The sequence below is a fragment of the Alexandromys fortis genome, unplaced genomic scaffold (assembly GCF_014885135.2).
Source record: "Alexandromys fortis isolate MF-2015 unplaced genomic scaffold, M_Fortis_MF-2015_v1.1 scaffold_3, whole genome shotgun sequence".
Taxonomy (NCBI): domain Eukaryota; kingdom Metazoa; phylum Chordata; class Mammalia; order Rodentia; family Cricetidae; genus Alexandromys; species Alexandromys fortis.
This window is the reverse complement of record NW_026067909.1, coordinates 20,732,641-20,748,385: the sequence shown is the minus strand read 5'-3', so window position 1 is coordinate 20,748,385 and position 15,745 is coordinate 20,732,641. Positions and strand designations below refer to the sequence as shown.

General features: G+C 38.2%; 1 protein-coding gene across 1 annotated transcript; it reads right to left on the bottom strand.

Moving 5' to 3' along the window:
• Window positions 1-4,184: 4,184 nt before the first annotated feature.
• LOC126498149 (olfactory receptor 5AN1-like) lies at window positions 4,185-5,135 on the bottom strand. Its single transcript, XM_050136496.1, has one exon. It carries the CDS (start codon window positions 5,133-5,135, stop codon window positions 4,185-4,187), a length of 951 nt encoding a protein of 316 aa, XP_049992453.1.
• Window positions 5,136-15,745: the final 10,610 nt, after the last annotated feature.

The following is a 15,745-nucleotide window of genomic DNA, read 5'->3' as shown; positions in this document are numbered from 1 at the left end:
ATGGGAAGTAGACAAGATTGCCGGGCAAAAAATGGGATCTTGGGGGTGGGGTGGGAGGGGGGTAATGGGAGATGGGGAGAGAAAAGTGAGAAGGGGAGGTTGGGGGGAACTTGGGAAACGGGATGTTTGGGATAAAGGAAGGTTGGATAGGGGAGCAAGGAAGCACATATCTTAATTAAGGGAGCCATCTTAGGGTTGGCAAGAGACTTGGTGCTAGAGGGGCTCCCAGGTGCCCAGGGCGATGTCCCCAGTTAGTTCCTGGGGCTGAAATGACCCTATCCTTTGAATTTTCTTAATGCCAATGAGAGGAACAACAGCAGCAGAGAGGCATTGGATAATAGAAAAACCTTCTGACTTGAATCAACCAGCATATTTCAAGAATGTGTTGACCTCACAATGGAAACTAGGAGATGTACTCCATTGGGGAAGGGGTTTTGTTCTTGTTTCCAAAGAGAAGTAAAATTGTGGATATCATCAAAATTAATAAAGATTCACTTTGAAAAGGAGAAACTTATTGAAACAGAGAAATGAAAGCTTATCCACAATGGTGACAATCATACAGGTGGTAAGGAAAGCCATATAGGATTGGGGCAGGGTTCTGCTCTTATCTTTGCAGGAAAATATACATCATCAAAAATTCAAAAGACCCTGGGTGTTTGAATGCTGACAGAAGAAAAAATAACAAGCCACTAAGGCGCATCTCGAAAACAGAATATGGTTTATGAATCCAAGTATGGGTTATACTTACATTTATACACACATTGATATATATATTAATATATTCAGCTTGTTTTGGAGTTGGACAATGGTTCTGTACCTCTCTAAACCAAGTGTGTTGTTAAAAGGAACATTCAGAGTTTCTCTCTCATATGGAGTTGAAGAATAGTTATAGTATTTACTTAGTTAAGATAAAAGATAAAGTAGATAGAAATATTGTAACTATAATTCTTACTTGATAACTGTTTGTTATATGTAATTTTATTATGTTAAAGTTAAAACCTGCCTATTTACTTAAAAATAAAAGGGGAAATGGTTTGAGAAGTCAATGGTGCCCAACATGTGGTTGACTGCATTCACATAAAGCCTGACAGAGCTTGGGGAGTAATTCTAGACAAAAAAGAATAGAGTTAAGCACAGCTTAATGATAGCAGCGTTTTCTCAGGTGGGCTCTGTTTGCTAGAGTCAAGCACTCTCATTTAAGAGAGGCTTTCCTGACTCAACTTTAGCTGTAAAATCTTGTAGCTCTTTTAAGAGGTCCTGCCACAAAACACTTAAATGGTGTTGATGAAAAGCTGACCATATGCTTTTTTGATTTTCAGATGTAGCAGGAAAAACGCCATGCTATTTTAAAATGCTGGCATTCTGGGCTGTCTTGCCAGGGCAAACTCTGACTCTTTCAGGCAGGAGGTCCAACTATGAAGCATTTGAGTGTGGTCTGTGAGCACACTGCTGGAGCTAGCTTGCTGGCAGGGACCTTGAAACACTGTAGAGTTGTAGCAATGAACATGGCTCTGGCTGGTACCTCATCCATGAGGCTGGAATCTCAGAAATCTAAGAAATGGGCTGGATCTAGCCATCAAAGCCATGGCTTTAATTCTCTCTATATTGCTTAGCAAATTAAAGACTCATATGGTCAGAAAGAAGAGAGATTCCAAGATGAAGTATACCTCTAAATGTTTTACAGTGTATTAAAATATATACAATCTTGGGAGAGTAAAGAACAAGGTTAAAGTCCTTAAAATAAAGAAAGAAAGAGAATAGTTGGGTTTGGTGGTACACACCTTTAATGCTACACTTGAGAGACAGAGGCAGGCAGACCTCTATGAGTTCAAGGTGTGGTGGCACATGCCTTTAACCCCAGCACCTGGGAGGCAGATACAGGCAGATCTCTGTGAATTCAAGGACAACCTGGTAACAGAGGGACAACCAAAGATACACAGAGACTCTGTTTCAAAAAGCCAAAAATTAAAAGTAAAAGAAATAGAGGTTAAAATATAGCCGTGTAAAGATGAAAAAGCAAAGAGAATCTGGATAATGTATGTTATTATGTTCTCTTTGAATTGTTTGAATGCTGAGGAAGGAGCAACAGCTCCTAAAACATACTTACTTATAAATGCCACTGAATTAATCAAAGGTAGGTATTTTGAAAATAACTTGACCTTAAAATTGAAGTCAAAAGGAATATTACTTTGGAGAAGAGGTTTTGCTTTTGTTTCCACAGAAAAAGAGAAGGTATGGACTTATTCTGAGTTAAGAAAACTCAGGTTTGATCAAGGAAGACCACCCGAGAAATCTCCGGTAGGAACAGATGGCCTGGATGTCTGAGTTCTACATCCAGAACAGGTTCAAGACTGCTGCCTGACTGATGAGAAGCCAAGGACAATGGCACTGGGTTTTGATCCTACTTCATGTTCTAGCTTTGTGGGAGCCTAGCCAGTTTGGATGTTCACTTTCCTAGACCTGGATGGAGAGGGGAGGACCTTGGACTTTCCATAGGGCAGAGAACCCTGACAGCTCTTCAGACTGGAGAGGGAGAGGGAGAGGAGTGGGAGGAGGGGAGGGAAATGGGAGGCTAGGAGGAGGCAGAATTTTTTTTCAATAAAAAAAAATTAATTAAAAAAAAGACTGCTGCCTGAGATGATCAAGCCGCACAGGATACTCCAGTCAGGAATTGATAATAATTCAAAATTTTCTTTAGGCCTCCCATAAGATTATCAGCAAACCCAACCAACAGAAAGTAGCCTGGAAAACTATGCCCAAATTTCCAAAAAAAATGGACTATAGATATTTTCATTTCTTTAGGATGTTGGTTACAAGTTGTATGGCTAATGGTCAGGAGAAAAGCTAAACAAAGGATATTAGATTTAGAGTTCTTGTTAAGTAAAACCAAAAAAGGGGAAAGTGGTATGGGACAATTGTATTTTGTCAATTATATTTTCAATAAATGCTGATTGGTCAGTAGTCAGGCAAGAAATATAGGCAGGACAACCAGACAGGAAGTAGAGGTGGGCCAAGGAGAACAGGAGAATTCTTGGAAGGAGGAAGCCCATTCCTCTGCAGTTTTTGCCCAGCCACAGAAGAAGCAAGATGTGACTGCCTCCCTGGAAATGATACTGAGCCATGTAGCTAACACAGACAAAAATAATGGGCTAATATAAATTATAAGAGTTAATAAGAAGCCTGAGCTAATGGGTCAATCAGTTTATAACTATATAGACCTCTGTGTGATTTTGGGGGGGAGGGTCTTAATGACTGTGGGAACCAGGAAGGAAAGAAAAATCAGTCAACAGTCCAATGACTATATTGCAGTGAATTCATACAAGTTTGGAGACCAAATTTGGGCAGCTGTCTAAAATATCATTTTATTTACTTGTAGTGATCTCATTCACTATTTTAACCCAGAGCAATCTTATGGATGTGATATAAAATATTAAGAGAGATTAGAGTATTATATATGCATATATATACATAGCTGTTGTTACAAAAGATAATGCTATAGTTATGGCCTCTGAAGGTCCCAGTAATAAAACCATCAGATTATCAAAGAATTGGTAATGAGGAAACACTGTCTTTTTCACCATTTTTCTTAATGATCCAAACTCCCAACTTTGTGCTTGACCTAAAGTTTAATAAACAGCTAGTAGTGATTTCTTTGACAAAAACAAGAATTTCCGATCAATCCTCATAGAACATTCATTAAAGACAAAATGTGGCTTTATTTCATTCAAACAGAAAGTATAGTATGACCACCCTCACCTGATAAGTATAACAGCAAATGCAATGATAGTAGTCTGATCCTTATTACACTACATCAAGATATTTATGAGACAAGGTTGGTAGATTCTGGGGTATGGAACTCCATCAGGAATCTTCTCTAGAGTAACAGCCTTGTAATCTAACAATTTTAAGCCTTGCACAAGTTCTCAACTTGATACTACACAAATGCCTATAGATAGAAAAATTAAAGATGAGACGATGGCCTTTTGTTCATAAGAACATTATGACCAAACTGCTCCTAAATATGATGTGGTTTCATGACATCAAATCAATTGTTGGTTGGTATTAGTATGTTGTCTGTTTCAAAGATGTCTTATCCAAAGTTCCAGAGATTTTGGAGTGTTCCAGTAATGTGCACATGAGAGCAGATAACAGTAACTCTGATGTGGTATTAGGTTGAAATCTTCTTATCTTTGGCCTTGACTAAAGATTGTCTTTTTCTGCAACCTCTTCATAGCATCTTTGATTTCCTGGTTCCTCAGACTATATATCAAAGGATTCAACATGGGAATCACCACAGTGTAGAAGACAGATGCAAATCTGTCGAAACTGGAGGAGCCACCAGAGCTGGAACGCAAATAGACAAAGATACCAGAACTATAGAATAGGGAAACAGCTGTCAGGTGAGAGGCACAGGTGTTGAATGCCTTAGACCTGCCTTTTGCTGAAGTGATCTTCAGTATGGACGAGACAATATAGCCATAGGATATCATGATGGGTAAGGCATTTGTAAGCCCAAAAAACATTGTCAATATGAGAAGCAGAATGTGTGCAAAGAAAGTGTCAGTACAGGAGAGATTTAACAGCTGGGGCATGTCACAGAAGAAATGTCTGATAACATTAGGTCCACAGAAGTGCAGCTGCAGCAAGACACATATCTGAGATAAAGAACTTATGAGTCCTGCTGTGTAGCTTCCCATCACCATGAAAGCACATAGAGATGGTGACATGATTGATGAATAGAGCAGTGGGTTACAAATGGCAGCATACCTGTCATAGGCCATAGCTGTCATGAGGCAAGACTCAGTTAACCCCATAGTGGAAACGAGAAAGTATTGAAGTAAGCAACCTACAAAACTGATCGTTTGCTTTTCCTGGAAGAAATTGGAAAGCAATTTAGGGACTGTTGAGGTGATATAGCAGAGGTCTATAAAGGACAGCTTACTGAGGAAAAAATACATGGGTGTGTGGAGGTGGGAATCCATCCTTATTAAAATAACAAGGGACAGGTTCCAAGTCAGCGCTGTAATATAAAGCGTGAGGAATATCACAAAGAGCAGGGCTGTGATTTTGGGGAAATCTGAGAATCCCAGGAGGATGAACTGAGTGATCTCGGTAATATTTCTTCCCCCAATCATTACCTCTGTGCTCCTGTTTTAAAAGAAGAAATGAAATAAGACAATGTATTGAGGACTCAAATGATATTACAACATTATGTTAGAGACATTTTCATAAATATTCCATGAAAAAGCCAGGCGGTGGTGGCACACACCTTTAATCCCAGCACTCGCGAGGCAGAGGCAGGTGGCTCTCTGTGAGTTCGAGGCCAGCCTGGTCTAGAAGAGCTCATTCCAGCACAGGAAGCAAAAAAGCTACAGAGAAACCCTGTCTCGAAAAAGAAAATATTCCATGAAAAAAAAACTGTTTTTGTCCTTGAGAAGAGAGAGGAAGTCAGTGACTGCACCTGTGAAAGAATTCGGTGAGATGAGCATGAGAAAGAGTTGGCACTTAGAGAAACACAACTGTACTGTGATGTGGGAAGGTCATTTATCAATCTGCTGTTTCATTGGTTAATCAATAAAGAAAACTGCTTGGTCTGATAGGTCAGAAAATTAGGTAGGTGGAGTAGACAGAACAGAATGCTGGGAAGACCGGAAGTGAGCCAGACACCATGCCACTCCTTTCCAGGGCAAACGCAATGAAGCTCCAGCCGAAGATGGACATACACTAGAATCCTTTCCGGTGAGCCACCACTGCGTGGTGCTACACACATTATTAGAAATGGGTTAGTCAAGTTGTGAGAGTTAGCCAAGAAGAAGATAGAGCTAAAGGACCAGGCAAAATATAGTTTCCGTGTTATTATTTCGGGGCATAAGCTAGCCAGGTAGCCGGGAGCCAGATGGCAGGAATGCAGCCCACTGCTCCTTCAACAGTACTGTTAACATCCATGGCTCATTATCCTCAAAGCTACAGACCTACACCAAGAATAAATAAACATTTCAGAGAGACAGAAATGGGTTGATAAGGGGTTCCCAATGGCAAAGTTTATAATTTTAATTACTGTAGAGTGAGCATGCTTTCGTGGTCTCTGAGATCTGATTCAATACAGGGAAATTGTTAGAGGATCAGTTATACATTAATACACTCTTGGGATGTAGTGTAACCTTGAAACGTCAAGTATAAGGTAAAAACATGAAAACAAGTGGAAACCCTTGCTATGAGAAAAAGAATAAAAATTCAATAGAAATATATGTTAATACACAAAATATACAAAAACAGTAGGCAACACCTTTTGTGTGACAGATATCTTCTGTACCAAGAAATGAATACCACAATACTGATGAGAAACAGGAATGCTCTTCTATCTTGAATACATATGCCTTATATAGTTACTCTTATGAATGTAACCAATGGCTCTCTGTCTTTGTCTCATTCTCTCTCTCTCTCTCTCTCTCTCTCTCTCTCTCTATCTCTATCTCTATCTCTCTCTCGCTCACACATACACACACATTCACATTCATAAATAAAGGCATAGGCACATATATGCACAAACTCACACAGACATAAAATAATTATGCAAACATACTCAGTGTGAATCATTTTCAAAGAATCACATTAAAAACAATTAAAACCCAAACAAAAGAGTAAGGGTGTATTTTCCCAATTTTATATATCTGCTATACTTTCATAATAATTTAAATTTATATTTTAATAACAGAGGGAAAGGAGAGAGACAGAGGTCATGATATTCACTTCCTGGCGGCATACCCCTTCATCATGCTAACACTGCGCTGCCCCAGTCATCCCATGTATGAATGGAGGTGATGAAACGGACCATCCTCTAGCACTGCTCAAGAGACTGAATGCCATACGGGGCTTCCATGCAGAGCTCCGTTAATGTTAGCAATTATTCTTCCTGCCATCGCCTCCCTCTAAAATGCAGGCAATGGCAGAACAAAGATGTTATATAAAGGACCTTTTGACAAAGTTAGTCCCTTCAAAACTTGTCTGATCTAGGTTTCAATAACAATGTTGAGAAACAGTTATTAGAATGTCTACTTCTGCCTAATATTTTCAAGTGCCCACTCGCTCATATTGCAGATTCTCATGGCTGCATTTGTCTTTCTCCACCATGAGCTATCTAGATGACAGTGCTGGAGGACAGTTTTTCTTTAGTGTTAAGTGTTGCATTCACTCACATTTGCATCCACCCACAAGTACAAGTGAATGTATTATCAAGTGGCCCTACTCAACTTTGCATCTGAAACTCAAAATGTTACTTTTGCTTAATTTTCATTATGGCTTAAAAGCTTAGCCATCTTTCTGTTTATTTTTAGAATAAGCAATGTTGTTTCTCAGTTCATCCAAGTTGAGTTAAGCCTAATGAAACCTTTTGAAATTATGAACTCCCATGGGTAACATTCTTAAATATCAATTTAATTGGTCAATTCAATAAAAATGATTGAAATGTTTCTCTGTCTTATTGCGTTCTTGGTATATAGGCAGACACAATTAGGTATATTCTATGTAACCCACTATTCCCAGCAAAGATTGAAAAGTTACTGATAATTATTCTTTCTCTTAATATCTTTTGTAACATGAGGGACAGAAGACCCTGCTACATCAATCTTTTCTAGACCAAATCATTTAATGTTGTAACAGAGAAAAAACAAATGTACTCACTCTTTTTAGTGTTCTGTATATGTTCAGCATCTCCCAAGACAGTTTAAAATAGAAAATATGTTAAAGATTTAACTGGATAAACACAGCTTATCAATTCTGATCTAATAAGACCATGGCCAGTATAATAAAATGTGTTAGGAACAATAAGTTAAATACATGTTGCTGAGTAAGGAAAAATGTGAGTAAAAGAAACTTAAATGGACAGTTAGGCCAACACTAGCAGTGTCTGGAGTGAGTGTCTCTGATAACTGCATTGCTACATCTAGTGTCTCTGGGACCACCAGAGATGACACTGGAGAACCATTTGAAGATTTTAACTGTCTGGGGAATTGGGCATGAGTAATCAGTCATATCACAAGACTTGGTTTGTTTCTCACCACTATAAGTCATGAACCAAAGCTGTGCATCTGTGTAGAAAATAATCTCAATTATTTCAAATATATAACCCTGGTAATCAAAAAATGCAGGATCAGAGAAAAGAGCTCCAGAGAAGACAGAAAGCTGAGATATGTGGACAAGCATGCTTTGCTCTTAGGAAATCTGAAACTCGGTCCATTCCTATGTTTTTCTTTATTCATATCTCAATATCTGGCTTTTACACTCAGTTTGACTTTAAAGATAATCTCATGTAGCCCTAGCTACCCTCATTATCTCCAATATTCTGAGTGGAAAAAGGAAAGTAACAGAATTTAAGGTACATACTTAAGTCGACAACCACCTCTCATCCCAGACCCATGCCTGATATTTTTAACATAGCATATATTCTTTTTCCTGAACAGCATATAATTTGGGTAAGTAAGAGGGAAACTGAAGGAAAATATATAGGACGTTTAAGTTAGGAGATCACTGGAGGAAGAGTAAGAAAATCTCCATAAATCTTTTTAGATAGTGAGTCCTCCTGCAAAAATGATAGACTCTCAAGATAGCTGATTCTAACTTCAAGTCTTACCCTCTGACCTTCACCCAGACTAGAGTAAGACAGAATCTTGCCAAATGGTGAAACTGCCAATATTCCAATAATTTTACAGGGGGCAAACTAGTGTATTCCTAACAAATGATTTTGGCCATTGACCTGGCTGTCTAGCGGTGAGACAGTGAGAGAGCAGCACTGGGGAATCCTCTTAAATGTGCTGCTGAGAGCCAAAGTGGAAGGGAAACGCCAATTATAGAACATGCTATAGACTCTTGCTCTCTGGCATTATGGTTGTCATGGAGATTTTTCTAATAATTACCAGGCCCAGTTTGCCATTTGCATCACTTCTTAACTTCCCTTGTGATCCTATTATGATACCAGATTGCAACTTCACTGACCTTGGAGGCATTTGATCTCCAAAGGACACAGGGATCTTCCAGTCCCAAGATCTTAATTTCTAGAAGACAAAGCTAAGTTCAGAGATAATAAAGAAGTCTCCCAAGATAGCACAATTAGCTAATAACATAATGTGATATTGATAAATATATGCATACAATATAGAAAACGCTTTATTTTATATAGGTATGCACACATTTTTTTTTCAGATATCTGTTTTGAATCAATACAGCTACTCTAATAGACATGCAGCCAACACGTATTGAAGAAGTCAAGGCAGAAAGTTATCTTCCAACTCATGACAAGAAACTGAAATTAGGACAGAAATGTCCTATCCTGATCACAACCTAGGGTGTTGGTATCATAAAGTAACAGAAATTTGTGTTGAGAACTGGCAAGATTCTCATTCCGTGAGAGTGCTTGTATCAAGCTTATGACTTGAGCTTTTGGAAACACGTGGTAGGAAGGAAGAACTCTTTCTCAAAATTAGGCATCTGTCCAGCACGCACATAAATATACACCACACATACACACATATCATTGAGAAATAGGGACAGAAAAACTAAAAACCCATAGGCTGGAAAGGATACTTTAAATCAGTGTTTTCAGACATGACAGGATCATTGCACTTAGGAACTCATAGCAGCTATGGTTACCTGCACAGATCAAACTACACAAATTACAGCCAACATTGGGAGCCCCAAAAAGCCCACCGTTAGTTGAAGAACTTTGGTTCGTAAAAGCTGCTAAAATAGCAAAACTCAATTACCTTCAAGGAAGTGTGCCTGAGAGGTTGCCCACACTTGACTCTACAACAATTCTCACATAATTATCACTGAATAGACTCAGGGGAGATTACAAAAAGAGAATGGAGGGAGGCAGATTCTATGTGGAATGTCTAAAAGAGATTAGAGGTGGATCTAGTGGTTGATATGATCAAATTTTATTTTAAATGTTGTGCAAGTCTCAAATAATGAGTAAAAAAGGACATATAGGAAACTCTGGAAAGAGTAAACGAAAGGGAAAAAATATATAATTATTCCCTCAAAATAAAAATATCTGGTGAATCTCTGAAGATAACACAGACATATAATGATAACATGTAGTGTAAATGAAATTAAGAGAAAAGAGACTAGTTACTATAATCTCACATAAAGGTCTTTTGATGCTCTGTTTTAAGAAGGAAGTTTGCTTGCAAAGCTTTGATTGTTTGTTAATTTGTTAACTTGAATGTGGCATAGTTTCATACTGTAGTCCAGGTTAAGATGGATGTACCCAGGTAGGACTAAAGCCTGTGGAAATATTCCTGACTTATTTTTCTATTTATTGTTCTCTCATTTATTACATCCATTTTTCCCAATCACCCTCACAAACTCCCTTCTCCACCAGATCCACCCTTCCTCCATTTCTCTTCAGAAAAGAGCATGTTCCCCAGGGAATTTAATTAAACAGGCATAAGTTAATGTATGACTGGGCATATTCCTATAACTCTAAGTTTTTCAGGGTCCAGAACAGTCCTGCAGTCACATTTAAAATAATCATTCTGAGCCTTAATATCCATTATAATTGTTTGGTTAGTGGTACTAACTTACTATTGGTTAGCTCTTAACATTTAAACTAACCCATTTCCATTAGTCTACATTTTACCACAAGGTTCAAAATTTGTTACCTCACATCTTGCTTTTCAAATGAAGAAGTTTGCCAAAATAGGTGGAACTCTCCTTCAAATTTCTTACTTCTCTAAGAAGTATGCCAGACACTCAAAGCCTGTAAGCTTAAGATGGATGTGCCAATGTTATAGAATTTTGGGTGACTGTCCAGGCAGCCACATATCTTTGTCTTTTCTTCAATTTCATAAGTTGCTTACAGAGTGCATCCTATTTACTCAGGTAGCATTTTATTCTTCTGTGGTCTTTGATGGAGTTGAAGACTCGATAATTATAGTTTTACATATTTATGATTAAAGATAAATAAGATATGAAACTTGAGACTAACAAAGGTAACGTAGACGACAAATTGTTTGCTTTAATTTTGCCAAGTACAAATAGAATAAATATTATAACTGTAATTCTTGCTTGATACCTATTTTGTTATATGTAATTGTGCAATGTTAAAGTTAAAACCTTCCTTTGTAATTAGGCAGAAAAGGAGAAGTGATATGTGATGTCCTTCTGTTCTCTGTGAATATGTGTTGCTGAGTAAAGCTGTTTGGGCCTTTGGCAAGGCAGAATAGAGTTAGGAGGAAAATCAAGACAGAGAAACAAGTAGAGAATGGCAGGATGTGGGGAGATGCCAGTGAGCTGCCACGACAAGATATACTAGTGAACAGCTAGCACCACAAAGACAGGAGGTGTTACACAGATTATTAGAATGGGTTAATTTATATGTAAGAACTAGCATGTAATAAGCATGAGATATCATCCAAGAAATAACACATATTGAGTAGGGTTTCCCTCTGTATGTTGTGAATATCATTGGTTAATAAAGAACTGCTTTGGGCCTATAGCAGACAGAGCTACTCTAGAACAGAGTTCTGCAGGAAAAACTAAACCGAATGCTGGGAGAAAGGAGGCAGAGTCAAGAAGAAGGCATGTAGTCCCATCGGACACAAAAGCCAGAACTTTAGCCAGTAAGCCACAGCCACATGGTGATACACAGATTACTAGATATGGGTTAAATTAAGATGTAAGAGTTAGCCAGTAAGAAATTAGAGCTAATAGTCCAAGCAGTGATTAAATTAATACAGTTTCTGTGTGATTATTTCAGGACCAAGAAGTGGCCTCCCTACTACAATTATTAAGGCTCAAAATAATTATTTTATAAGCAGATACGAAGATCAGTGGCAGGAGAGAAAACCAGACACACAGGATGGGAAAGGACAGAAAAAAAGCCTTCTGACCACACATACCCTCACAACAAGGCTACAGAGGCAGTCTATTAGAGTAAAGGGTCCAAAAATCAAGTAAAAGAGTGAGAGACATGCACCATTCCTGCGGTTAAGAATCGCCAAGAACTCCTTCTGCTCCTCATTTGGATCTTAAGAGCTCAGTCCGGTGCTCCTATTTGGGTCTCTGTCTCTATCTCGATCTATAGCCAGATGAAGGTTCTAAGGGAGTTCCTTGGACTTCCTGCAGGGCAGAGAATCTGAACTGCTCTTCATTCTCGAGAGGAAGGGGGAATGGAGTGGGGGGAGGGGGAGAGGGGAAGAGGAGTGGGGGAAGAGGGTAATGTGTGTGGGGGGGGAAATGGGAAATGGGGAGGAGGCGGATATTTTTTTAACAACTAAAAAAAATAAAGAAAAAAAGGAATCGCCAAGAACAATAATTTATAGGATTATAACATATATGCAGAGGACCTATATCAGACACATACTGGGTCCCTGACTGCTGCTTTAGTTTCTAAGAGTCCCAATGAACTCACCTAGCTGATTCTGTGGGCAGTGTTCTTTTCTACCTACCTTATTAATGTTGGGGCTATAGGTATAAAGCACTCATCTGGGCTCTGGAAGCATATTAACATTCTATTGTTTTTTTTTTCATGGACATGTTTATCACTGTACTATTACAAATATTTATTTCCCATGACTGTGAACCAAGGTATTGTGTAAGTCATTATGATGATAAAGGGCAAAAGCTCCCATGCAATACTGGGAAATATCAGCTTAAATTGTTAGGTATTATACTAGGACCATTATGTTACTTTTTAAAAACATGTCTTAAACGGACCCCAAACTACTGAACATACATAGACAATAAGAATGTGTTATGTGTTGTGTGTTTTTAATCTCATTAATTTTGAATGTCCAATGACTAGACTATATTGCAATGAATTCACACAAGTCTTGGAAGGCCAAATTTGTGCAGCTGTTTAAAATATCAATATATTTTTATGTGTTGATCTCATTCACTGTATTAACCCAGAGCAATCTTGTGGGTGTGATATAGAAGATTAAGAGAGATTAGAATCCTAAAGTGTGTGTGTGTGTGTGTGTGTGTGTATTACGGCTATTGGTCCAAAAGATATTGCTATACATCATGGCTTTTGAAGGTCCCAGTAATAAAACTATCAGATTATCAAAGAATTGGTACTGAAGAAACACTGTCTTTTTCACCATTTTTCTTAATGATTCAAACTCCAAACTTTGTGCTTGACCTTAAGATTAATAAAGAGCTAGTAGTAATTTCTTTAACAAAATCAAGAATTTCTGAACAATCTTTGTAAAAGAAACATTAAAGACAAAATGTGCCTTTATTTTATTCAAACAGGAAGTATAGTATGATCACCCTGACTAAGTATATGGCTGAAGACATCTAAGGAACTTGGAGACCTGGTGTCACTCTCCCAAGGTATAGCTCTTAGTCATGATTATTGACAATCAGAGATAATAGTAATCAGAATCTGGGGAATATGATCAAACCACCCAGAGACATTTGAAATCAAATGAAAAGACCTTATTCTTTGGACTTTTCTTGACTTTGAGTACACAGGGTCCATAGACAGTCATGAACTAAAGGGCTTTGACACAGAAAAGGCTTAAAGCAGATATTTTCTCTTTGAAATAATCTAGAAATATTTTTGTTCTGACAATTATAATGTTAGAGGTCTCTGTTTCATAAGAAATAATACTTATTACCTATATTCCATGAAAAAAAATGCTGTCTTTGTGGAGTGAGAGCCAGCCAGTGATAGCACCTCTGAAAGATGTCGGAGAGATGAGCATGAGACAGAGTCGGCACTCAAAGGAAGGCAACTGTACTGTTAACATCCATGGAATGTTATCCTCACAGCACATGTACCAAAAACAAATAGACATTTAGAAAGAAATGGATTGATAAGGAGTTTCAAATGACAAATTTGGTAATTTTAATTATTGTGTAATGAGCATGCCTTCATGGTCTCTGAGATTTGGTTCACCATAGGAAAATTATTAGAGGATCCTCTATACACTGATACACTCTTGGGATGGAGTGTAACCCTAAAATATAAAGTAAAAATACAAAAATAAGTGGAAACCATGATTAAGAGAAAAAGAATAAAAACTCACTTCAGCATAAGTTAATTCTAACAAGATATACAGATGGCGCACAACACCTTTTCTGTGGTAGCTATCTTCTAAACCGACCAGGAATGGGCACCACAGCACTGATGAGTGTAAGGAATGCTCCTCTTTCTTGTAGAAGTTTTCCTCGCATAATTACTCTCATACAGAGAGAGTCGGAGCCAGCATCCAGGGTCTCTGAGACTACACTGCTTGCCATTTTAAATTGTTCCTTGTCAGAAAAGGAGCACAATACATAATAAAGTCAGATACACAATAAAGACAGATTCAGACAAAAATAAACCTCTGGATAGGTCATAGTGTGTTTAAAAACTACACATAGGCTTGGGAGATAAAGGGAAAAGAGTATGGACAGTTATAAAAAGAAGTAAAGTCTTTAAAGAGACAGTGAAAGTAATATAAAAGAGTACAGACAGTCATAGATTAAAGACATAACGAAAAATAAACTATGTAAAGATGAAAAATACACAGTTTGGATTATGTATATTACTGTGTTTTATTTGAATTTTTGACTGTGAATGAGTTAAGTACAGAGAGGCATTCTATTGTACAGCTGTTAAGATAAACCACCATATATGTTTTAAAGGCGTCTTGACTAGAAAATTTGGGTCTAGGGATATGTTGCTTTAGAAAAGAGGTTCGGTTTTTGTTTTTACAGAATATGGGAAACTGTGGATTCTCTCCAGGATAACGTGGCTTGATGGAACAAGACCCCTCCCAGAGATTTCTGTGAGCCCTAGAAATGTTTGGCACAATAAACAGCAGAAAATAGTTTGGAGAAAACTGCTCTCAAATTCCCAAAATGATTGTTTATAGATGTTTGTTCTTACTTAAAGAGGGATATGATATGGAGATAAATATTTTGCATTGGTGTGGATCTTGGTCTATTGATATAAATTTGAATATCACCATAGAACCTTCATCTGGCGATGGATGAAGATAGAGACAGAGACCCACATTGGAGCACTGGACTGAGCGCTCAAGGTCCAGATGAAGAGCAGAAGGGGGAGAACATGAGCAAGGAAGTCAGGACCACGAGGGGTGCATCCATCCATGGAGACAGTGGGATTGATCTAATGGGAGCTCACCAAGGCCAGATGGACTGGGACTAAACGAACATTTGATCAAACCAGACTCTCTAAATGTGGCTGACAATGAGGACTGTCTGAGAAGCCAATGATAATGGCACTGGGATTTGATTCTACTGTATGTACAGGCTTTTGGGGAGCCTAGTCTGTTTGGATGCACACCTTCCTAGACCTGGATGGAGGGGGGAGGGCCTTGGACTTCCCACAGTGCAGGGCACCCTGACTTCTCTTAGGATTGGAGAGAGAAGGGGAAGGGAGAGTGAGGGGAGTGGGAAGGAAATGGGAGGAGGGGAGAAGGTGGAAATTTTTAATAAATAAAGAAAAAGGGAAAAAAGCAATCTTGTCTAGGACAGAAAGAAAAAAGAATTTAGAAAAAAAATTTACTTTTCTTCATATCTATTTTTGTCTTTATCACACTTTTCATTGAATATATATGTCTGTATATGTCTATATAAATAATGTTTAAGTTTTTCACAATGAACAATGAATTTTACTGCAGTAATCTTTGAAGTTTCCAGGAAGACCTGGATGGAGGTGGGTGGTCCTTGGACTTCCCACAGGGCAGAGAACCCTGATTGCTTTTTGGGCTGACGAGGGAGGGGGGCTTGG

What these genes read in the sequence shown, in the direction of transcription:
- LOC126498149 (XM_050136496.1), bottom strand. Translation starts at nt 5,135, where the DNA reads ATGATTGGGGGAAGAAATATTACCGAGATCACTCAGTTCATCCTCCTG.